The following is a 25,292-nucleotide window of genomic DNA, read 5'->3' on the forward strand; positions in this document are numbered from 1 at the left end:
GCTTAACCCCCCAATTCAACTGATATCAATCTGTTCGATTGCCTTTATTATCGATGTTCTTCTTTCTCAGGCAAATTTACCAGTTTCTTAACTTCCAGCTGAATTTTCTCGATTAGTTTTTTATTAATCGCCAAACAGCAATCGCTTAAACATGATTCATTCTTTGCATAAACTGACTAATCTCACCAAACTAACTGAGTGAACATGATTAATGCCCAATCTCCTTGCTATTGTTTGTTGTTTGTTGTTGTTTTTTTTTTTTGGGGGGGGGGGTATTGGTAGTTTATGTTTTCTCTTTTCAATCAACTGTCAGCATTTCTGTCTTGGTTCTGTTGCTAAATGTCTTTATGTTGTAGACTGAATGATGCCAGTTTCTCATTTTTGTTGTCACGCTGCTTTTAAAAAAATCTCAGAATGATGACATAGCCCCTTTAAGATAGGAGTATTACTAGGAATCATGGGCAGGCATTCCTGACGTGTGTATGATAATCTGGTGGTCAGAATGCCAGATATTTTCCCCTTGGTATGCCTGCAATGGGCCATACGGGCTGCAGTCACAGCCGGGCCAGCCTGTGGAGTATGTCCACCAGGCTAGTAGCACTGGAGATATTTTTTCCCCCCTCCACATTACTGTGGAATAGGAATTGGTGATGTCACAAATATGCATCACCAAATATGGTGTGGAGCCTTAAAGATGATTGAGGACACGGGGGTGGGAGGAAAAAAGTGTTAATTGTGTGTCAATTTACGGGAATGGCGCAGAGGTTTAGCTCTTTAAAACTTCCCTGGTTAGATAAAATGTGATTAGAATTAATCTAATATGCTCCAGTTTTAATGAGAGTGGAGCAAATCATGCCAATAATAACTAGAGATTTTCATTTGAAAAAAAGACCATACCAATGAACATGAAAGTACATGAAGAGATTTTATCCCACTTATATGCTGTAGGTACTAGTCTTCTGCATAAGACTTAATTTAATAAAGAGTATAATCCGTTCAGGGATTGTAAAAGCACTCATAAATATCCAGCCCAGAAGAGTTTAACCCTTTGGGAATGAAAGGAATGCACTGGGAATTAAAATGAAAACTGAAAAAAAAAATCCTTTGGAAAAAGCTTGTTAAATGGAAAAAGGGATGGTCTGTGTGTGTAGTATTTTCTGTTTGTTTTTTTTGTTGCTGTCAGTTATGAAATGTCTGAATTTGCTTCAAAGACTGTCGGAAAAAAATCCATTTGTTAAGTAATTCTTCTGTTTGTTTTATGGTTGTGTGTCTGAAATTGTTCCACGTTCTCATTGCTTCATCTGCAGCATTTGGGCTTCACTCAACTCATCTTCATCTCTCTCTTTTTTTAACATCAATCTTGCAAAATGAATCATTTACTTTGCTTTCACATCACCATTCATTGAGTTACTTCATGTTGTTGCCTCTTTTACTAGAGTCCTGAGCATTCAGATGTTATCTTTTGACTAGGCTTCCATTGCAGTACTAACCACCACTCCCCCACCCTTCCCTCTGTTTTTCCTTCCCCAAAAGATAATCACGGCACAATATCCGAAGACTGTAGTTTTTCCCAAACAGCTCAAGACAAAGCAAAATCATAGCCGACAGAAAGAGAAACTTTCAAATGCAGATGCAAATCTTCCAACGGCACTGTTTAATCACAAGTGGAGCATCTATTAACGAGCACATGTATTGCTTGGTGATTCGATAGAATTTGTTTTAAAAGTTGATCTTTTTTGCATCGTCTTTGAAAACCTGATCTAGATTGAAACTGAAAAAATAATTAGCAAAAGATTTTTCTACAAAACGATGATGAAATTTTCTGCTTATAATAAAAAGCTACAAATTATTTGTTTTGGTCTTTCTGGTTAAATTTAACCATGAAAGAACTCTCCAAATCCTGTGGCATTCTTGATTTGTTTTTTCCCCTGCCCATTTTATCATAATCTCCAAAAGACTGAAATCCAGGCATTTATTCAGTGTTTAAAACAAACCACAGCGATGTTATTTTTTCAGCTAAAAGCAAAAATCCACATGAATCTTGGACTAGTGCCTTACACCTTACTTGCCTATCTATCCCTAACAGTTCTGTTCACACGTTCCTATATTAACCCACCTTATTCTTGTTCTGTATTATTTTGGCATGGATGGTGGTTTGATAAATATAAAGCAGAAATGCTTGAATCCATTGTGTGATCATAAAAATTAACGAGTTTAAGAAAAAAAGTAGTGGCGTAATGGGAAAGAACTCCCATTGTGTTGATTTGCATGGGATTTGCGGTGCAGAATTAGTTCAGTGATTAATTGTTGTTAACGGCCGAAAGAGCCATGCATCTGGTTGTCACACACATAATAAGTAGTTACATGTAGGATACCTTTTTTTTGTTTACTTAGGAAATGATATTATGTTCATGGATCATTCATACATGTATGTCTGAAAGAAATCAATCCACAAGTTTTACATCATCGATGACCGTCGTCAAATCGTTGTGGTGCTGTCCAGTAGTAGTGCAGTATGAGGACCGGGCGCCCAGTCTGCCGTTATCAGTACCTTGTGTCATGTTTTGTCATCAGTTACGTAGTTTGGTGTTGTAAGTTTGTTACCCCCAGGAAAGAGCTAACGGAATCCATAAAAACATAACGTGTTTCCGTTTAGCGGACCAACTAACCGTAGTTCGTTTTGACAAAAACTGCATGATTAGCATCGGAGGTTTATGGTAATTTGCTGATACAATCGAATATTGAATGGGAAAAAGGCAACAAAAACCCCTCTATAAGGTAGACAGTTGTACATGTACTTGTCACAGTTCTGAGCAAAGCACCTGGAGGATTGATATTGTTTGAAGAAAACTCCTTCACTGTGTTCAATTTTGGCTTTAATTTATGTATGGCACTGAATCTTATGAGTAACGTGCATCCTGCTCTTGGCATGGTTTGACTTTAATATCGTCATGTACAATACGTGCATCAGCGATAGTGAAGAGATTATGGCAGTCATGATGTTGTTAATGTTCAACTGGGGATAAGAGTTTCGTCATCAGTGGCCCTTGTGTGCAGTGTACATGTACCACACAGACAAGGAGACGCACTAGTTGTAGTGATGCCTGTATGCAGCAAAGAATACAAGTTTTTCCATCAGAATTAAGCTGTTCCTTGTGTGTTCTAAAGCCAATTTGATTTTATACACCGAAAGCCAACTTTGATTTTGGAAAAAGGAAAAATGTTATTTTTGAAACCAACCTTTTGTGAAAGTTTGACGAAGAAAGTGTCAATTTTTTTTTACTGCAGATCTGTCAAGATCATTATTTAAACTATCCTTTACGTATGTAGAGGTCAGTTTGAGAGAGAAACACTGAGATTATTTTCACCTTTAATCTGTAGCGTGAAAACCTTTTCAAGGGTTATCATCCAAAATGCCATCCAGTTACTTTAAGAAAAAAAATCAATTGTAATTGGCTTAAGAAAGATTAGGACATCAAAAGAACAAGTTAGAAATGGAGAAATTGGACAATCATTAGAGGTACATGAACATCCTGATCACGTTCATTTGATTGAGATTTTGTAGTAAATATACACGTATCACCTGACGTATGGACTTACGCAAAAACTGAGGGAACAATTTCACCCTAGTATTAAAACTTAAGGGAAATGTTTTGCTATTTTGTCTCTTAACCCTAAAACTTTGAAGTTTAAAAAGGTCTTGGCATTTCTGATTCAGTATTACATAATGACATAATTCTTGCACGTTGTCGGTATTAATACATGCATTTCATTCAATTGAGTCACCACTGAGGCATGGAGATCGCTAATGTCCGCCATTCGTCCGAGGTCTGAACATTTTTGACTTCCTTCGGTTAACTTGAGTCTAGTAATGAGAACCTGGAAAGCATTATTTTGTTTACCAACTGAGCCTGCAAGCATGGGTGTGGAGTTTTTTTCATTAATCATTAACAAAAAAGACAAAGGGTAAAACTGAAATGAATCGATACAACATGAGAGCTTGCTGCAACCCGGCTGGTATCTAGAGACGTCCCAACAGCAGATTTCAGGGGGCGAAGTTAAAAACCAAAGCTCGGGCTCGGTCGCACGACAGGTTCAGTCGGTAAGATGGATTTCCACATTTTTGTGTGATTATTTTGTCCAAGTTTTTAAATAAGCATGCCGATTTGAGAGTGAGGATTGTTTTTGGAATTCCGCGGGGAGCAGGCAGTGATAGGAATGGATCTTTTTTAATATTTCCCAAATTTCATTCCCAAAAAAAAAAAGTTGACTGTTCTTTAGTCGAGCCTTAAATTTGAAAAGAGATTCAGTGTAGTGAAGTTTTACTTATGCGGAATGGCCTCAATCTCATGCATGATATGACCATTCGTAGACTGCGCCAAGGAGGTATGGTTACCAACTCTCTCAGCATAATGTTTGCAGTGGGTAGTTGTTCCACTGGTACCCTGTGCAGAACACCCTGATCTGTGTTCAGTGAATAATTATGGAATACGCCACGCGGTTGCAGATCTGCCACGTGATGAGCTTTTACCGTCTTCATTCCAACATCGGTGAAACTTGGCATCAACGGTTTTGAAATATCCACACATTCAACATGTGTGGAAGACCAATTTACTATAATATACTTGATCTTCAAATTAATTTCAAGTACTTGTCTGCAATATTCATAAGATAATTACCTTTGAAGTCAAGACTCCACCGAGTTATTATACATGTAGAAATCTTTTATGGGCGAGAAGAGCAGGTGTAATAATGATGTGTAGTTCCTTCAGAACCAATACCACTGTTATACCGCCCTCAATCCCATACACAGACCTGATAAGACTTTACATGTCTGGCCTGCTCGATATCAAAGACGCAGTGTGTTATTGTGGTCAGAGAATGGAATGTTTTGTACAAAAAGGTCATAGATGTACATTTATGATATACAGAAAGTATTAGTTCCAATTTGTACGGTTGGATGGCATTACATTCCCCATTCCTTTTCCTTACATTTGGGAAGAATTGGCAGAAACTTCAGTCATATTTCCAATGACATCCGCACTGTACACCCTTCACAGGCATCTTGACCATGCGTTGTAGTTATTTCTCGACCGATCACTCATTTTTTTTTCAATGTCAGCCCCGTAAGCATTCATCTCCCATTGCTGTAGAAAAACTGCTGTTTCCTCCATGATCATTGTAACGTTCATAGAACGTACCAACCTAGAAAGAAAATAGTTCTGTAGAGCGTAATGCTAATGCTTATTCCGACTGATCACTAGCTTTTGCAGGTGGAATTTGTAGACTCGTTATACACTTGCTAACTTCCTGGCATTTGCTTAAAAATTGAAAGTTCCATTTCAATCTGTAAAAAATAATCACGGGTTAACAGGTTTGCTAAAATTGGAAATTTGAACTCTCTGTCATGTTGAGTACTCGGACCTGTCACATCAAGCACTTCATTTTAGGACAGTGTTTGTCCCTAATCTTGGCACCATTCATCAGTGAAACTTGGAAAACTAATTGCCTTTATTCAAATGTTGCTTTAGTTTGTATCTATAGACTATTGTGCAAAATGTCATTAATCATTCGCCACGAAAGTAGTCGAGAAATAAGAATGTTTCAAGAAATTTGAGGGAAAAAAAATTGGAATTTCTTAATATGTTTTAGAATTTTGAACTCAGTGGTTCAGCTCTGATAAGTTTATTTAACAAACCAAACTAGACATCCACAGTGTATTTTTAGTATTACAGGGAAGCGTATTTAAGTATTAACAAAAATAATTTCTTGTGTGGTCTTTTACTAAATAAAGTCATTGTTATTAAAGATGAAGAGAGGGTTGAGTAATTTTATCCCAGCTATAACTGTAAAATTGTATAAATCTTGATGAGATAATGTCGTAGTTTATAAAAACAAGAACAAAATTTCAAAATGTACAATATTGCCCTTGTTATTATCAGTCCCCAATCCTGTTCTGAGATCACAAAAGACTGGGTTAGTCATTTTGCTGGAGCTGGCTAATACCCAAAAATGATAATTTCTTTGGATACGAAATCAAAACTATTTACAATATCAAAACCTTTCTGCAATTAAAGAAAAGAAAAAAATATTATCAATTTTGATCAAAGCTTGTGAGCCATCTTGGCCATTATATAGACCAACTTTTTAAAATTACTGGGCTGGCTGTCCAGCATTACTGGGAAGCTCCAATTCTGGCTTAGGGATTTCACTCAATGCACTCGAGACGTGTTCAGAGTGTTAAAAAACACACATGCGATGGGCACACCGGCATGGAAGCGTCCCAGTAAGGGCTACCAGAACAGCCACCATCAATTTCAAAATCAGATTGGCGTAAACTTCTTAAATTTGGGTTGAACAGCTAATAAAACCACCGTTTGGAATAACCAAATGGTGCACGAGGAATTCCAAGCCAACTGCGAAATGACTAAACCAGACCTCTGTCCGATCTTAATGTCCCTCTAACCAAAAAAAACCCCAAAACCCACACTCTTCTCAAGTTTGCATGTAAACATTTCCGCAGACATGTTGGAAAAAGAACGCCTGAAGTCGGCAAAACTCCAAGCTGAGCTGGACGAAGTCAACACCGAACTCAACCTGCTATGAGCTACCTGGCCAGCCTCTCGCCTTTTTCCACTTCCCCCCAGCGGTCTGCATCCAATTTTTATTGAAATACGTTATACTTTCGTAGATATTGAAACGTAGTGTTGGATTCCAAGCGAAATGAGGACATCAGTGCGGTTGCCAAGTGAAGATCAGTTCAGTTGTGGATAAAATGGAGGGAATAATTTGGAAGCATTAAAGTACTTTTAACAAACGTGTTTTGCTTTAAGAAGTACATGTACCGTATCAAGTAGATTCATGACTTACAAGATACATCTAGTTGACATGCAAAAGTGTGGAAATTTAAGTACCTTTTTTGTTTTTAAGGTGTTCATTTTTTAAAAATTTCAATTCAAAGTGCTTTAGGTGTGATTCATAGTACTTCAACTAATAGACATGAAATCTATCTGCTCTAAAGCTAGGAGTGTCACTTGGGTGGTGGAAAAATAATTCCCACTCTAATTTTTTGTGAAGTCAAGAAATGAGCCGTACGAACTTGACCCCACAATCAAATTTAATTTTAAAGCTTCTCCACACATTTTGTATATCTGGCCTCCTTGAACTGGTAGGCCAATTTCAAATTCTTAACTTACGCTTCTGCACTGATCTGCTACTTGCTTGGAATCCCCCTTGCGTTCTCCTTATTAGAATCTCTCATCCTGCTCGCTCGCTCTCTCTGAAAACTCTCTCTCGCTGTTTTCTTAGACTAGATGCTCGCCTCTGAGTGTGCCCATCTGTGCAACAGAGCCCCTTTGTGCCCTAATGGGCCACGCCCGAATGACTTGGCTGTGGCTTGCAGTTATACATGCACCTATGGAAGCCGCTCAAGCCTCATCCCATAGACACGTGTGTAATACTGCTAGCCGCAGCCAATCAATTCAGATGCTGCCATAGATTGTTTTCTCTTTGTTCCATAAAAAAGAATCCTAGTAATGGAACGATATTAGAATTTTTAGGCACTTTGTGTGCAAACTGGGATTTTTTTTTCTGCCTGAAAAAAAAGAGAGAAAAACTGATGCAAAATTTATTTTGGAGAACCATGATAGTTATGGTACTCTCGTTTTATGCTTTCTTTCTACTCTGAAGAAAAGTCAAAAAAAAATATGCAGTTGAACAAGTGAAACGATTTCACAATCATGAATGTACAGTCCAAGGCACCGTCTGAACAGAATTTCAGAAAATAATACAAAGGGACCTAGAGATTAGTGTTTTAACTAGCTATTTGGAACAAACTTTATTTGTTTGCCAAGGTTTCCATGATTGTTTTTTTTTTCACAAGTAGCACCCTTGTGGCTTTGCAAACTGGTGGTGACATGCCTTACAGTTGTTTCCCAACCTTAGATGTACCCACAACAGTCCTGGATCAGTAAGATCCAGATTATCCCAAATTTCCCCCCAGTGGATGGTCCCATATATTTCTACTCCTTATTTTTTTGAAATGTCAGTTTGCTTGACCTATTCCAGCTAGTGTCAATCTGATTGTAACCCTCAAAAAATTGTAGTATATCTGCGTAATGTAATGTATGCACATTGACCCCTCTTGCAGTGTCGTCTCTGTCATGGAATACTTCGTATCATAATCTGTTTAAGGAATGTGGGCACATTTCTATTCCAATGTACCTGTGATTTCCAAAGGATAAAGTAAATTTTCCAGTTTGCTTTTTAAATAAATTCCAAAGGTTATTTTGAAGGTTGTGGCCCTCCATAAACAGATTGTGTATCTCTAGACCTTGGCACTCAGTGAGGCTGGTTTACTAACATTTTCCTTGACTGCTGTGAATTGCTGCTGCTTAAAAATGTGAAAGCGTATTTTGTTTATTACAGGAAATAACCACAAGGCCATAACTTTCAAAAATCCTGAAAGCAAAAACAAGCTTGAAATCAAGTAGTTTTAAAATATCTTCTTCTTTTTTTTTGTTTTTTGGAAGATTATTTAGTGCCCCATTACATTACCTCGTGCATATTCATGACCTAGCCACGCATCATTGGTCAAATTGCCATGACTGGCTCCCGGTGCCTCTTGTACAGAATGCATGCTTGTTGACCTGGTTCCCATCCATTTGCAAAATATATTCCATCAGTGGTATGGTTTATTGAAATAATAAACCACACCACTGCATTGGCAGGCTGAATTTGTTACAATTTGCCAGATTTTGATGAGGCAAAGTAAAAACAAACAAACAAACAATGCAGATCCTCCTACTTCCCCAAGTACCTCCAAAAAAAAAAAAAAAATTTAAAAAACAAATTACCAACAAACCATGTTAAATTTGTATAATTTTTACTAAACCAAATTGCTCTCGGGTAAAAAAAAAATTGTACAATTTTCAAAGGACACTAGCAAATAAAAGCATTGTTTTAAGCATCTTGATAAAAATTGCTCTTGAGACAAATTTCCAAAGCATATGACATGGTCCTTGTCTTCAAAAGTCGCTAAGCAGAAAATGTACTTGGGGAAGAGAATCATGCTAACCACCAGCCAGATTCATATTCACATTTGGCCTAACTGGTTACCATCACAATATCCCTCAAAACCACTTTCTGCTTAGAGTTGCATTTCATGTTGTGTGCTAAAGCAGTATCTTGGGCCAGATCGGGTGGGTGGTGGTATCATGGCATCTATCTCTCACGGCTGTCAACCTTCATCTGAATCCACTTTTGTTCATAAACTATATGACCAAAGTGTACCATGAATGCTAATAAAAAAAAACAAGCTACTTCTGTCAACTAAAACGACATGGTTTTCTTCATTAACAGAGTAATGTTGACTAACGTGACTGCTATCCTAACGTTGAGTTGGTTTCATGAAGCTTTTTGTTCATATCTTGGCCTTTTTTTCCCTTGGTGATGTGCAAATACTGTCATGTACCTCGGCACGTGGATCACTGGGTTTACCGGAACTGTTTAAGTTAGCTGCCACCGTCTTAGCCGCAGGCCTTAGTGGCTAGCTACCGAGGCTAGGACTAGTTGTTGTCACAGTGAGTGGGACTGCTCACTTTGACAGTCACATTTGCTCGAACTAGAAGCCGCTTTATTGTCTGTGGCTATTTCGATTACCAGGTCCACACTGGTGCTACCTACAAATGTAAATGGCCACAACAATTTGCGTGCAACAGCTGCAGCTGGCGTGTGTAAAACTTGTTCAGAGAGTTTCAAGTATTCAAATATGTGGTGAAATGCAGTTACGAATAATCAAGTTCTAAATCATTCGAAATATGGACAGTCCTATTGAAAGCACTACTGAATCATGGGTGTAGAAATATTACACAAGGTGTTTGAGTGCATGAAGGTGTATAAAAGTTCAATTTGGTTTGGGTCTCAATTTTTTTGGCATTTGGGACAAGATCACAACACAAGAAAAGAGCAACAAAAGCCGAGGTGGTGGGTTTGGAGTCATGGGTTTAAAGTCGTTTTTCTATTTTAGTTTTTTTCAGTAATGTAGGATATGTGAAACTTAAACTTCGAACAATCATAGAAATGTCCTGTGGTTTTTGTTGGCAGGAATAGACGTGTCAACTTTTACCAAATGTAGAAATGTGTTACTCAGAGAAATGGTTTATTAATTTAAAATAAGCATCAGCTTAAGTTGCTAGGTATTATTTAGATCTTCATGGAGTACTAAATCCAAAAAGTGTTTCCTTTCAGTCCTCCCATTTGCTGATGTACTAATGGTGTACTAACATACATGTACAAAGTTGTGCTGTGCTGTGTTGCGTGTTGGTGTGTGGTTGTAATGTTACAAATCGCAAGTAAATTTTTTAGGACATTTCGATATTATTCTGGCTATATTTTTCAAGAGTAGACACTCGAGTCTAGTATCGTGGTAATTCATAAGTTTTTTTTATTCCTTCCTATTTATTGGAATCAGTTGATAAACAAGTATAGACAGTACATCGGTTTTGAGAGTTGAACATTTGTGCTATAAATATTTTGTCACGTTATGGTAGGAGTTCTACTAATTTCATTTTTTTTAAGAAGACGGCAAATGCTTTTTGCAGCATTAACACCTGGTTAACTCTTTGCACTGCCTACCTGTTGGTGGTTTTCTTCCCGCACCCTCACTTATTAACAACTCACTACTCACCCCCAGCCACCACTGCCTGACTGGTTTGAAAAAGCTTTGATGAAAAACCTTCCTATTTTTATAGTAGACCCTGTTTTCTCTTTGTCGCTAGCCATCAACCGAAAACCCTCTCCCAGCCCCCTGGGGCTTGAGTTGTCAGACTTCAAGGGCGGATCCAGAACACAATTTTGGAGGGGGCCCAAAAAAATTTTGGTCCCCCAAAAAAGTGGGTCAAAAAATTACGGGCTGGGGTTCGGGGCCCGCTTAAGGGCCCCGACAATTTTTTGGATTCTAGATGCTCTGTGGTGCGATCTGAGGCAATTTCTGACCACTTTAACCAATGTTTTTTTTTTAGGAAAAGATGGTGGTACTCATTGCCTGCCTTTATTGCGATGTTGCATAAAAGAAAAAAAAAATTGGTTTCGTTTTGGGGGGGGGGGCCATGGCCCCCTTTGGCCCCCCCCCTGGATCTGCCCTTGTCAGACTTGTGCCGAGAAACGGTTGTGTCCATTCAAACACAGCACGATATCCTTAAAAAAAATACCATTGTTAAAGTTAAGCAAACAAATAGTTGCCAAAAAAACCTCCAAAAATAAATGAACTTATCAGAAACATGTTAAGAACACACATCTTTATCAAAATGTGCAACCTCTCTAAGCATTGCCATCAACATCAAAGTCATAAGCAAGGCCAACAGTCTGGTGTCCGCACTACCAGCACTCTTCCTTTCGTAAAAAAAAAAAGTTGACACCAACCAGCTTAGTCTTCAGTTAAAACATTTGTTGTTTAAGAAGTGTGCGATAATATCGTTTCTTGGCACAAAGAAGTTACTTAACCAATCCAAATTTCATGCATATGCATGGGCAAAATAATGTCTAGCTGCACCAACCTGCACGCTCTTTAATCCACTAAAACCACCCACTACAAGCTTCCACATATGCCTAACTTCATACAAGTCACAAACTACGGCCAAACTTTAAAAGTGTTATTGTTCAACACTAAAAAATGCAAACAAGGGTCAACAATCAGATTGCAAGTCCTCAAAACGCCTGGTTTTTTTTCTTCTTTCTGCTTTCGGCCGTGAACCACACGGCCAACTCAAAATACATAGTCAACCATGCCATTGCGCTTTACTTTTACGGATGCTCTTGTTTACGTAAACAAAATGATATCAATTTGCATTTACTATTTCCACCAGTTTGAAGGCTGAAAAGGGTGTCCTACATCTTTTTGTCCTACTTTTGATTTGTCCTCAATGTATCCTGTATTACTAGTTTTGTGTTGTATTGACCATGCGATACTGAACATGCTTTTTTTCTTTCATTCTTTTCAATCCATCTCCCCTCCATCTCAATTCCATCCCCTCATCCTCCCCCACCGAATTCTGCCTGTGGTCTTCCCCTTCCCTCCCCCACCCCAACCCCCTCCCTGCTCCCATCCCCTTCCATCCATACAGATGACTTAAACTCAACCAAGGAGAAACTCATGCGGATGCAAATAGAGCATGACCAGGCTCTGAGTGACTTGGGAGACTTCTGATGACATTGTCCGTCTTCTGGAAACGCCTCCCCCCTCTCTCTACCATCCTGGCAATCACGGGGACCGTCACCAAGAGCAACCGCATACGGATCTAGTGGGACTTACAGCTGCGAGACCTTTATCCTTTTTTTTTTTAAGTGTTTGTCTGTCTTCTAATGTTAACGCCTTAATAACCCCATTCTGAACCTTCAGCTAGAAATGTAATTATACACGGTTTTTCCGAGGTTCCTTTCGTCATGGCTGAGACGACTTTGAGAGGATATGGGATATTTTGTTTTCTTCCGTCTGTAATTTACTCGTCCTCAACTGTCCCTTGTTGTTGAAAACAGTAATTCCATTATTTCATTTTCTGGTTTACGCCTTCTGGTTTACGCCTTCACGGAAACCAGGGAATCGAATGTTTAGTCTGAAATTTGCCATCAAAGCAATTCATCATTGGTAACTTGACATGCTTTTGACCGTCACATTGAGGACTTAAAAGTGAAGATCTGAGTGAACGCAAAAGCCGACATTCTTGAGCAACACTTGTTATATTAACAAAATAATCAGGAATATCTGGAGAGGGGGGGAAGATAAAATATTCCATGCTCTCTCAATGTTTCAAGCCATGATCAGAAACTGCTACGATGGAAAGCTGTTTTCAGACGGTGCCTTTCAATGTTCTGCACCGCCTGTCAACAACCTCGGTCCATCAAAGCGGCCGATAATTGCACAAAGTGTAAAATGTCATGAGACTGGTGGTGGTGGATTTTGTTTTTACCGTGCACTTTTTTGTGAGTATCTGTGGTGATGCTAGTTGACATACCAGTAGCTCAGTGATTTGTAAAGTATGTATCTGCCTTTTTCCCTAGTTATAATGTAAACAGAACATAGGTCGTAGGTTTTCCAAAAAAAAAAAAAGATTAAGATATTCAGAAATTTTAAGATTTAATTTTTGTACTTATAATAATAATACATAATACATTGATTCATTCCAAGTTGCATAGTTTAGGCTGTATATTAGTTTTTTTTGCGTGTTTTTGTTTGTTTAATGGTTATCTTTTGTGTTGAGGTTTTTGGTGCCTATGCAACTTAAATTATCACATTCTCTTTATTTTTTTTCTCTCTCTTCATTCCCGACTATGTCTGTGTCTCTGTTGCACCTTTTACCCATTAACACCTCATGCTGTATGTGATCTACGATGACCTACACCTGCATGTGATCCACACCTTCATATTAACCATCTCCTTTGAATCGTTCTTGTCTGTGTCAAACTCCTACAATCCAACCGTCTTGTGATGTATTCTTACTATCCCTTGTCTTTGCAACCTTTTTGTGCGTCTGGAATACCTCTACCAACCTGCCATGTGACTTGTCCATGTTGTCTCCACGGCAACCTTCCATCTCCCTCTCATCTTATCTGTGGCATCCTCCATTGTGGCAACGTCTCATCTCTGCTTTGTCTTCATCCCCTATGGCAACGTCTTCCTCATTGTGCTCCTTGTGGCATCCTCCTCCCATTCTCAACCAACAGATGAGCTGCTTCAGGAGAAGGAACGTCTGAAGGGGATGACGGACGAAGTCGAGAGGGTCATGCAGGAACTGGTGGAGTACTAAACACCTCCCTCAACCATCATAACCCCTCCTCTCCTCAGCTTTGCCCCCCCCCCCCCCTCAAGGCTTGCCTTCACCACAGACAGAATGCACCACTTTGACCCTTTGGCTAAGGGGTCAATGGCTTGTTATACACGGCTGGCATAGCTAAACTAGTCACCCTTGCTAGAGGTTGCATGAGTTAAAAAAACTTTGTACAGTTTGCAGCAAAATAAAAAGACAAAGTTACTAGTTTGTTTCTAACTGTAACAGGCAGTAAGCACATGAAGATTAAAGTTGCATTCTGGAGTGGCTAGAAGGCAGCCTATTTCCCAAGTCCATATATATTAATATTTTCCTTTTCTGAATTAGGAATAAAAATTTTTTTTCTTCTTGCAAAGTGTGTTTTTTCTCCGCTGTATCATGTTTATTATTATTTTTTAATAGTAGTTGTTAGCTTTTTTTGAAATAGCTTAAAAATTCATGTGTCCCTTAAATTATCAATGATTGAAGTACCTCAAATCCCCCAACAAATATCTTCATGAGACAATTATGTTTTTGAAGCTTAATGCGAAAGCATCATCAAAGTAATAAAAAAAAAACCGTAATAATAAAATAAACGTAATTTAAAGGTGCAAATTTGTCTGGAACAGATGCTTGAATCCCTTGATGTATTAAGACTACTAAAATATTTATAACTGCTGGTATAATTGTCATTCAATGCTTAAATGAATCATGTAACTTGAGATCTGTAAGGTTTGTATTGATGTATTAGCATAATCTGTAAATTGCCTTTTTTTCCCAAACATGACAAAAATGTATCATCACAGAGGTTTCTTTTCTAAGTGTTTTGCCTAGATTCATGACAGCTGTTTCTTTTTATGTTATGTTGGTAATCATTATTAACGCCTAAATAGCGTATCTCTTCCTGATTGTGATAGTTATTAACACCAGTTATGCGAGACAATGATGCGTGAAAACATGTAACGTAGACGTTCATTTTCAAGAGCAGTATACATGTACATTCTTTCTAGAGAGACTTTTTTTCTCAATCAGAAGCAATGAGTCAAACATACTGATTGGCTATGAAGTCTGCTACATTGAGCCTTTGACCAATCACCGTGATCGTTGCTCAGAAGGCTCTATCGAATAGATATTCTCTGCAAATATTGAGTCTTTATCCTGCAAAAAAATATACTTGTAATCATTCATCTTGTACATTATGGGGAGTGGTGTATTTTTTATTTTATTTTTTAGATTTTGGTTATTTTCAAAAGCATAAATCCGTCGCTTTCGGTTTATACAGTAGTTGGACTTGAACAGTTTTCATAATTTTTGGGACTTCGTTTTGACATAGTCAACCCATGTGTTTTGAAAAGTTAGAGAGAATTTACGAGAACGTGTGTTTTAATAACGTAGATCGCTTTGTAATATCTACCTACTGAGTAGCATATCTGCCCATATCGAGTATCACATACTCGACAGGCATTAGCCTACCAGAGCCACTGTATCATGCGGTATTGTGTAGGCTCCATGTAGCACATGTAACACCAGTTCTGATTGGTTCATTAGCTTATCTGCATATTGCTCACAGTTTTATTCTTTAACATTTGATATTGGGCCTTACCCATTCCTGCGTAATTTAAACAGAAACAAAAGAAAGGTTATTGAATGTAATTAATGGCTCTGTAGTGTGTGTTGTGCTTTTTGACCGTAAAGGAGCAACTTATTGCTAGTTGATGCTAAACCCTCGGCTGGCTCTGGTAGGCTGCTTGTAACAATCTGATGACGTGTTCATAACTTTATTATACAGCAAATCATGAATCGAAACCCTCGCTTTGTTCTCATCTGAAAATCACGCGCCACTTTACCAAAGTATTGTAATAATTGTAATCTAACTTTCATTTATTTTTTATTGAAACTTCATTTATTGTATGATTGTGCATTAGAGGCAGATAAATAACGCCAAGTGGAAAGTCGTGTAGTTTTATCTATTAATAATAGTGTACAGTTAATGTCCGTAGAATTCAGAAGAAACAAAATTTACAGTAAATTGTGAGCTAAATCTTGGAGATTTTTGTTTTGTTCGGTCGTGATTATCCGACTGTGAAACAAGAGCTTCAGTCATAGTGGACGCATTAATTAATCGTATAATTTCTGACAAACTGTAAAAATTTTCTTCAACTATAAAGTGTTGCATGAGAGAACTTTGTTTTTGGTTTGGCTGCAGAGAGTTGTATTTCATCAGAGGAAACTTGTAGTGCTGAATTTGTACGCGGCTAAAAAAAAAAAAAAGTAAATGAATCCAAAAAGTGAGAAACAAAATAGTACTAGGAAGACTTGCATGCATCTATTCTTTAATCTCCTATTGTAGACAGTGGGGGAAAAATAGTGTGAATGTCATTGTGGATTGAAGCCAAACTGTCAACAAGGCAACAAGAATTGACGCACACCAGAAAAAAAAATTAATAAAAAAACTCTTTGAGATTCGATAGCTTACATGCTGTTCGTGCAAGCAGTTGGCAACCAAAGGACGAGCAACATCCAAATGTCCTGGAACGGTCACTCGGACCTGTCGCAGTCTATAACATCTTGTATTAACAGATAACCCAATTTTACTGGGTGTTCGGATTTAAGAGTGGCCGACTGAATATTGTGTATTGCCATTGCCTTTTGTCTTAAGTACCAATAAAACAATACTGTCTCGTACACAAAAAGTGGTTGGTGTCACAGTTGTTATTTGAGTCGAACTCGAACTGTTCTACGGTGACATACTTCTGACATGATAAAGGATATTCTCCAATAGCTGTACTGAGGTGAGGAGTTATATGTTTTAAAATGACAGGCCGGCCAAATCATAATTTCTATTCCTTCCTACCTTCAGATCAACTATCTAAATAGTAAATTACGTATAATAGCAATTTGTTGGCATGCCCTGGAAGATTTAAATGCATAACAATGAACATTTCATTTGCTAAATTATTCTTGAAAAGGACCAAGTGGAATTACCAATAAGCGACTAGAGTGGAAAGTTGCCCTTTCACTGATGTCAAAGCATTTTTCTTGTTCAATTTGCTTTTAATGCAATCCTTAAAATTGCATCTTTGTGTCCCATTTAACCTTATTTTGAGTTTCGTTTTGCCATTTCCAAAGGTATTTTTTGTGCATTTTTGTTTCTATGCTAATGCGAATTTCCATATTCATGAGCCTCAGTGTGATGTTATTTCAGGCAGAAACCTCAATGTTTAGTTATTCAGCACCACAAGGTGCCATAATTTTGGATATTTTGCTGTTGTAAGTGTTCTTTTCTTTAGTGATTCGTTGCAAATTTTTGGTTCACAATTTGAACAGAAAACCCCTGAAGTGTCCTCTGGAAAAGCATGGAAATAGGAAAAGTTTTTACGTAAAGAAGTGCACTTTTCAATAAAAATAAACCAAAAAAGGATTGTCAAATAGTTTCCATACATTTAAAGAGGAGAAAGTTGCACAAAATATGTTCCTAAGAAAACATAATTGCATGGACCTCTTGAGAGACTGGGTTTTTTTTTAATTTGGAGGGAAAAGCTAGCCAAGGCATCCCATTTCGACCGCCAACTTTAATTTTAATACAAGTGCAAATACATATATACAAAATGTAGTGCTACACCACGCACCTAGCACGTCTAAAATGTCTCGGTGTGTTTTCAGTTTTGTTTTGCACCGTTACGGCGAATTGGCTTTGTTCAAAATAAAGTACGCCACTTCATCGAGTGGAACGGGTACATTGCGAAGCCACTGTCCGCCTTCCACACTATCGCCTTGTGGCATGCGTGTCCACAGTCCATCCACTGGAGGGAGGTAGACATCCCTGGAGTAGGTGGCGTTATTGACGATAGGCGCCACCAACAGGTCATCACCAACTAGGAACTCTGTGTCCATCTTCAGGGAGTCTTCATCGGTCGGTGCGATCCACCATAAGGGTCTGATCAGCGGCTGACCAGGCTTTACGATGGTCTCCTCCCGGGCGATCTGGAGCAGCTTAGGCGTGATGACATCCTCGTGGAAGGTGACCCACTTCTTGGAGATGGTCACCACTTCGTCATCGTACTGCCAGGGCGAGATGGAGAACTGCATAGCCGGCATGAAGGCCGTGATTTCCAGCCATCGTATGAAGAGCTCCCGCGGTGGTACTTCCAGGCCGTGGAATTCTGAGTCCGACTCGTAAGAGTTGCCACCAATCATGTCCGGTAGGATGTAAGGATAACCCATCAGACCGAACGTTAGCGCTGTGGTGATAAGTGTCTTTAGTCCGTTATCCCAGCCCCAGCGGGAATCCTTATCCATCATCCTAATAAAGATTGGTAGGTTCTGGTTTTCGAAGGCAGCCCTGACCTCGATTTGACCTCCAAAACGTGCTGCCATCTTAGCGTACAGGGTCGTATACTCGCAAGGATTGACAAAGGGAACGTAGGTTTCGAAATCATCGACTAAATAGTTAGTTTCTCCAGCGTCAAATTTGAAGGAATCAATTCCTGTATCTTGTTGAAGCTTCTTGAGTCTTGCTACAAACCAATCGACTGCGGTCGGATTGGTCACATCAAGCATACCACCCAGGCCATTCCACCACTTGACCACGCCCTCATTCTGCCCCCGTTTAGTCACCCAGTAGCCTTTCTCCTTACCTTCTTGGTACGCGTTGGTGTCAATGTTAGCAAATGGTATCACCCAGAGAGTCACGCGAAATCCCTTGTCGTGAAGTTTCCGAACGGTGCCTTTCACGTCCGAGAACTTCGTGTGATCAAAGTCAAGTTCACCGTACTTCATGGAGTATCCATCGTCGATTTCTATTTGGCTGTTGGTGAACCCATGGGCTATGATCTCATCTGCATAATCGTTCACTACACTGTCATTGATGAAGATTTTGTATCGTGCCCAGGTTGACCAGATAGGAGACCTGATCATTCTTTCGTCCGGTAAACCAGTCGGTTTCCCGCCAGCTGGGCCAATTTCGCGCCAAATGGCGTCATGCACGAGGCGCACATCGTCATGCGTGCAAACTGTGTAGTCCAATAGATGCAAATTGTTCGTGAAGTTCGGATAGTAGGAATTGTCATATGTGCTCTTGAAGCACAGCATCCCATCGCCATTGTCATTCAGACTGATATGCAGAGGGGTGTCATGGCTGACACGAATGGCAACCCCTCGGGACGATAACCAGTACCTGTCCACAACCGATCCATACCTCTGCAAATTTGTGTACACGTCTCCAGATGCAAACATTGTGCTTGATCCACTCATTTTCTCTATTGGCCATACCTGGCGGTACCGCTCACCTGCACCATACCAGTGAGCCCCATCGAGTGAATAGCAGTCTCGTAGGGGTGTGTCGGCAACAAATGACTCCCATTGCACGTGCGCACACGTAAATGGCCTAGCTTCATTCGTGTCAACCAGTTCAATCTTGACTTCAGCTATTCCCGCTTTCCAAGTATAGCAGAGAGCGTTCCCTTCGGCGGAGCATTCGAGGCCTTTCACACTGGCAGGCGAGCTAGCAGCTAGGCTGCCACTCAACACCGTGTTTCCTTTGTGGTTTTGGATCGAGATTTTCCCGGTCGTAGCCTCCACACCAATTAGCTTCCCAATGGCAGGTGAGGAGAAGGCGGAGCTGTCAGGACTGGAATTCATCGACTTCAGGTTTAAAGTGAACAGAGAGCCGGAAAAGACACGGGCAGCTATCAAACACACTAACAGCACGGCCACAGCCCGAATAATGAGGCGCCATTTTGTAATCATTCTGGAAGCAGAACCCGTACTCGATGCTGATGACAGTGTTCGGCAATGAAGTTGATTAGTCCACCTATAGCAGTTAGGCCTATACCGCTTTCAGTTAAAATAACGTATTCAGTTGAAACTGCATATGCGGGCACTTTAAAAAATACTGAACGTATCGTGGTCTTTACATCCTGTAATAACGTGCACTGTTTATCCAGTAGTGCTGTGTTCACGTCAAAGATAATTTGCAAAACAGATTACTACATATTACCACAGAAGTATATTGTATGCCTGGTATCGAGCAGGCAAAGTACGGATAGTCAAGCCTTGCCGTACCAATATGTAAGTCATTCAACCATCCATTGCTGACTGTCTGTTCTCGATATGCATTAGACTTCAAATCAAGTCGGTAATTGGCCGGGTTTTGTTCGTCTGCCGCGCACCGCACCGCGACGGACAGACACCTAGCCAGTGGAGTAGCTTGGTTATTTTTATTGGGGGACTGGGCACTCGCCTCATTCCTGGTGAAAGGTAGACAGGTTTTTTTAACCGTCACCCAGCCTCTGTAACATTGGAAGGGGGGGGGGGGGTATTACAGGACATCATCGGACAATAGGTGACGGCGGCTGCGGACAGTAATGCGCTTTTCATGGCGGCACATGCACACTTGCCGACTTCGCGGTCAACGTTAAGAAACGGGTCACTCGTGAAAAAAGGCCTTTTTTAGATAGTGTCTTTTTTCATGAGTACCCTTGCCAAAAAGGGGGCACGGCTGGTGAAAAGGGGCATCCCCCCCCCCCCCCACGACGTCACTGTGGCAGCGGTATAGCTTCATACTAAGACCAAATAAAAAAAACATGTTTGTGTCCCAGCCCGTTTCCTTTTTGGAGGCCGCCTCCTTTTTTTTTTTAAACCGAAAAATGAATTTGAAAGAGTGACGTCATATTATTAGCCGCTTTGTCTATTGCATGAAGCCCATAAGCTGGTATGTCATTTCCTGAGTCCCAGTGGCGGCCATTTAAAAAAACAACCTGGCGGCCATCTTGAAAAATAGCCCGGTGGCGGCGGCCATTTTGGAGGGAAAAAGGGCCTCCTCATCCTTCCTTTTTTTCAAAAAGGCAGGACGCTAAACATGGCGTTTTTTAATTTTTTATATATATACTTGGCCTTACAGGCGGGGACGATTTGTGCATACTCGACCCCAGTATTATGCGTGTACGGATCGACTCCATGTCGAACCCAGATTACCGTGAGGTAGATATTGGGGGTGCCGACCGACAAAACACGACTGTTTAGCGACTTATCCTCAAGTCTAGCTTTGCATGTGGACCATGACGTCTGCTTTGTGATATTAATAACGGGGCGTAATTCAATAGGTTTAAAGAAATGATCGTTATCAAAATGTATTACCGATGCCTTTGTGCACACATGCACTGTTATGTTGTGTAAACCTTTTCTTGAAATAGGCTATATTCACCTCGTCGCTCAGTCTCTCTTGACTTACCTGCTTTTAAGATAAGATTAAGGTCACGGATATACTGCCTTGTAGGTCGCCGACAAAAATAACCTTTAGCGGCTAATTAAGGGAACAGCGGCGTTATAAAATGGTGTCATAACTATAGCTGTCATTAATAACCAATGTGTACGCCAGCGTATTGCAAACAAAAGTAATGTAATAAAATGTTTTGAAGTTACCCCCTTTGGACCTTAGATTTTTGTTATCTCTAATCAGACCACCGAGCATATCACCCCACTATGGTTAGCCTATCAACAGTGATAACATAATGAACCCGGAGCAGACTATTATTGTGCAACAATATTAATAAGAGGGAAATTATGCATTAAAGGGGCTGGGACATCAAATTTTATTCGGACAACTACGAAAATGGCAAACAGAAACTTCCATTCATTTTTTATTGGCATCTGATAACAAAGGTACACGTAGCAATAAACAGCAACCATTGGCCTCGGCAATAAGATATTCTGCTTCCTTATAGAAATGATTATATCATAATTATCTCCCATTCGGGAACTCATTGATTACACCGTTTCGAGGTAAAGGAAATGTACACCATCGGCATTTGAAGCATCTGAAATGAATTTTCAACATATAGGTTTGATTTTGTGTGAAAGATTACTGTTTATATTTACTTTTTCTCATGGGAGGCTATCGCCAATCCCTTTTTATAAATCTCAATGTCGGTATCCTTCAACGTCGATAACATGTGCATAGTAGGCCACGGTAATTTTCATTCAGTTGTCTTCGTTTAACATCCCATTTAAAAAATTAATAATAATTTTCGAACCTGCGGGGAAATTCGGAGATGGCCTTTTTTCATTGTTTTTAATGTTTACTTGGCGTTGGTCCGAGTAAAGTACGCCACTTCATCAAGTGGAACGGGTACATTGCGAAGCCACTGCCCGCCTTCCACACTATCTCCCTGTGGCATGCGTGTCCACAATCCATCCACTGGAGGGAGGTAGACATCCCTGGAGTAGGTGGCGTTATTGACGATAGGCGCCACTAATAGGTCATCACCAACTAGGAACTCTGTGTCCATCTTCAGGGAGTCTTCGTCGGTCGGTGCGATCCACCATAGGGGTCTGATCAACGGCTGACCGGGGTTTACGATGGTCTCGGCCCGGGCGATCTGGAGCAGCTTAGGCGTGATGACATCCTCGTGGAAGGTGACCCACTTCTTGGAGATGGTCACCACTTCGTCATCGTACTGCCAGGGCGAGATGGAGAACTGCATAGCCGGCATGAAGGCCGTGATTTCCAGCCATCGTATGAAGAGCTCCCGCGGTGGTACTTCGAGGCCGTGGAATTCCGACTCGTAAGAGTTGCCACCAATCATGTCCGGTAGAACGTAAGGATAGCCTAGCAAGCTGAATGTCAGCGCTGTGGTGATAAGTGTCTTTAGTCCGTTATCCCAGCCCCAGCGGGAATCCTTATCCATCATCCTCACAAAGATTGGAAGATCCTGATTCTCGAAGGCTGCCCGGACCTCGATTTGGCCTCCAAGGCGCGCTGCCATCTCAGAATGAAGAGCAGTATATTCGCAAGGATTGACTAAGGGAACATAGGTCTCGAAATCCTGGACTAAATAGTTGGTTTCTCCAGCGTCGAATTTGAAGGAATCGATTCCAGTATCCTGTTGGAGCTTCTCGAGTCTTGATACGAACCAATCCACTGCGGCTGGGTTGGTAACATCAAGCATTCCAGCTAAACCATTCCACCACTTGACCACGCCCTCATTCTGCCCCCGTTTAGTCACCCAGTAGCCTTTCTCCTTACCTTCTTGGTACGCGTTGGTGTCAATGTTAGCAAATGGTGTCACCCAGAGAGTCACGCGAAAACCCTTGTCGTGAAGTTTCTGAACGGTGTCATTCATATATGGGAACTTCGTCTGATCAAAGTCAAGTTCTCCGTACTTCATGGAGTATCCATCGTCGATTTCTATTTGGCTGTTGGTGAACCCATTGGCAATGATCTCATCTGCATAATCGTTCACCACGCTGTCATTGATGAAGATTTTGTATCGTGCCCACGTGGACCAGATAGGAGACCTGATCATTCTTTCGTCCGGTAAACCAGTCGGTTTCCCGCCAGCTGGGCCAATTTCGCGCCAAGTGGCGTCGTGCACGAGGCGCACATCGTCATGCGTGCAGATGGTGTAGTCCAAGCGCTGCAAGTTGTTTTCGAGGTTGGGGTAGTAAGAGTTAGCATAGGTGCTTTGGAAGCACACCTTTCCGTCACCATTGTCATTCAGACTGACATGCAGAGGGGTGTCATGGCTGACACGAATGGCAACCCCTCGGGACGATAACCAATACCTGTCCAAAACCGATCCGTAATCCTGCCAGTTTGCGTACATGTCACCAGATACGTACATCGTAGTGGTCTCATTCCATTTTTCAATCGGCCACATCTGATAGAACATCTCGGCACTCCCGTACCAATGAGCCCCATCCAGGGAATAGCAGTCTCGTAGGGGTACGTCGGCAACCAAGGATTCCCAAACCACGTGCGTACACGAAAACTGCTCGTCTTTCACTTCCTGTGTGGCAACCAAGTTGATGTTGACCTCTGCAGTTTCTTTCCAGAGATAGCAGAGTGCGTTCCCTTCAGCGAAGCATTCAAGACCTTTCACACTGGCAGGAGAGCTAGCAGCTAGGATGCCACTCATCACGGTATCTCCATTGAGGTTCTTGATGGAGATTTCCCCGGTTGAAGCCTCCACATCTACCACTGTCCGTATGGCAGGCGGGGATTTGGGGGGAGTCGAGTCATCCCGGCCCACGGTGAACACAATGGCACATATAACGCCAGCGCCCACGGCGCACAAAAGCAACACTACTACAACAGCGAGAATGAGCCTCCGTTTACTCAACATAGTGGAGGTCATATCATCATTAGCGTGACGAACTTCAGTAATTGAACACCCGTTTCTCACAAACTGTCAAGAGTTATGCCGTGATGATTTTTCGCGTCTTTAAAACTTCCGCAATCGAATGTGTATGTTTGAAGATGCAGCAAGACCGATGGCTATTAATAGACCACTCAAGTATCAGAATAGAGTACCGTTAGCTCTCCGGCTTAAGATGCACTCAACCGTATAGTCGGTACTCTCAGTCCTTGGATCATGGAGCTATGTTTGAATCCACCTACATGCCATAGGCTATCATTTTGTGTGTCTGTTTATCTCAGCTAGTGTTATTTACTTTAAGGATGAGCGCGGTCCAGATTGAATCAAAGGTCGTTCATCATTGCTATTTTCGTCAAGTTATGCTTAGGTTTCAGGTTTATTGAGGTTTTATAAGGTTTAAAGATGCATATCACCGGGCCTGTGCTCTTCAAAAAGTTGAGTTTCTTCTCCTAACGAATTTTCAACGAAAAAAAAACCTACTTTGATTTAAGTTTGGGCGTCTGCAGCCCCCGAGTCCCTCTGAAAAAAAAAGGAATTTCATTTGGTGCACATCAGCGTGCAAAAAATATTTTTGCGACGAAATAATTCAATATTAAACGTTGGCTTATTTGTTTTCGTTCGATGTCTCTTATACGAATGTGAAAAACTTTTATGGGCGATTCAGAATAGTCAATGTTAAACAATTTCGACCTTTTTTTTCGAAACTGTTTCGACCACCCACCTAAGATTTCGACTTGAAAATGTTGAATGACCATTCAATATATCCCGTACACTTACGAACAAAGTAATGCTTCCAATGAAGTAGCCAGTTTAGGTACAGTGAATGCTCTCCCAGCCCCAGCTCAAGAGTTTTCAATGGCTTTCCGGCCCGGTTTCCAGCATGCAAATATTGTAGTGGGAACAGAATAGGGCTCTGAGTGGGCAGTATTGACGAGTCGTTTTATTGATGATTGAAAGGCCTCTGATGTTTTCATCCTTAACCATTTATTCCGACTTCGTTTCTTCTTTACAAATAATCCGAGGAGGAACCGACCGAGGTTTCCTGGAGCCTGGTAAGGCGGCGCTTCATTAGGAGCAATCCAGCCCCAGTGGCTGTTTTGGGCAAAGACGGTTAATCAGTTTTAAGAGACTGCATTGATGAGAAGTTGATATGACCGTAGAGCAAGGAATTGCTCTATGATATGACGGATGATATTCTTTTAGTAATTTCCACCATCACATTTTATTTTTTACTTCTCTGAGTGGTCATCTCCACAGAAGAAAGTCATCAACACCATCTATAGAAAAACGGGTTGGCGGGATTTATAAGTGAGCCGATGAAATCTTCTATTCA

At 40.6% G+C, this 25,292-nt stretch overlaps 3 protein-coding genes across 7 annotated transcripts in view; 1 reads left to right on the forward strand and 2 right to left on the reverse strand.

The window, feature by feature from the left end:
* The window catches only part of LOC119745877 (tropomyosin-like), a 50,211-nt gene extending 33,716 nt beyond the window's left edge, over positions 1-16,495 (forward strand). For 3 of the 5 annotated variants that reach the window (XM_038222526.1, XM_038222529.1, XM_038222530.1), the window contains 2 exons: positions 6,524-6,649; positions 12,123-16,495. In XM_038222526.1, coding sequence (XP_038078454.1) covers positions 6,524-6,606 — 83 coding nt within the window. In that variant the 3' untranslated portion in view covers positions 6,607-6,649; positions 12,123-16,495. The remainder of the gene's footprint in view (positions 1-6,523; positions 6,650-12,122) is intronic. The other 2 variants (XM_038222528.1, XM_038222527.1) reach the window with 2 other exon arrangements.
* Positions 16,496-17,217: 722 nt separating this feature from the next.
* LOC119746127 (myogenesis-regulating glycosidase-like) lies at positions 17,218-19,902 on the reverse strand. Its single transcript, XM_038222926.1, has one exon. It carries the CDS (start codon positions 19,548-19,550, stop codon positions 17,481-17,483), a length of 2,070 nt encoding a protein of 689 aa, XP_038078854.1. The 5' UTR covers positions 19,551-19,902; the 3' UTR covers positions 17,218-17,480.
* A 1,499-nt stretch (positions 19,903-21,401) lies between these two features.
* Positions 21,402-24,235, reverse strand: LOC119746128 (myogenesis-regulating glycosidase-like). Its single transcript, XM_038222927.1, has one exon. The coding sequence runs from the start codon at positions 23,936-23,938 to the stop codon at positions 21,881-21,883; it is 2,058 nt and encodes a 685-aa protein (XP_038078855.1). The 5' UTR covers positions 23,939-24,235; the 3' UTR covers positions 21,402-21,880.
* Positions 24,236-25,292: the final 1,057 nt, after the last annotated feature.

Source organism: Patiria miniata, unplaced genomic scaffold, assembly GCF_015706575.1.
Source record: "Patiria miniata isolate m_02_andy unplaced genomic scaffold, ASM1570657v1 HiC_scaffold_7, whole genome shotgun sequence".
In the NCBI taxonomy this organism is placed as follows: Eukaryota; Metazoa; Echinodermata; class Asteroidea; order Valvatida; family Asterinidae; genus Patiria; species Patiria miniata.

Bases quoted from the DNA above. Each gene is read 5' to 3' on its own strand.
- LOC119746127 (XM_038222926.1), bottom strand. From the start codon at position 19,550: ATGATTACAAAATGGCGCCTCATTATTCGGGCTGTGGCCGTGCTGTTA.
- LOC119746128 (XM_038222927.1), bottom strand. From the start codon at position 23,938: ATGACCTCCACTATGTTGAGTAAACGGAGGCTCATTCTCGCTGTTGTA.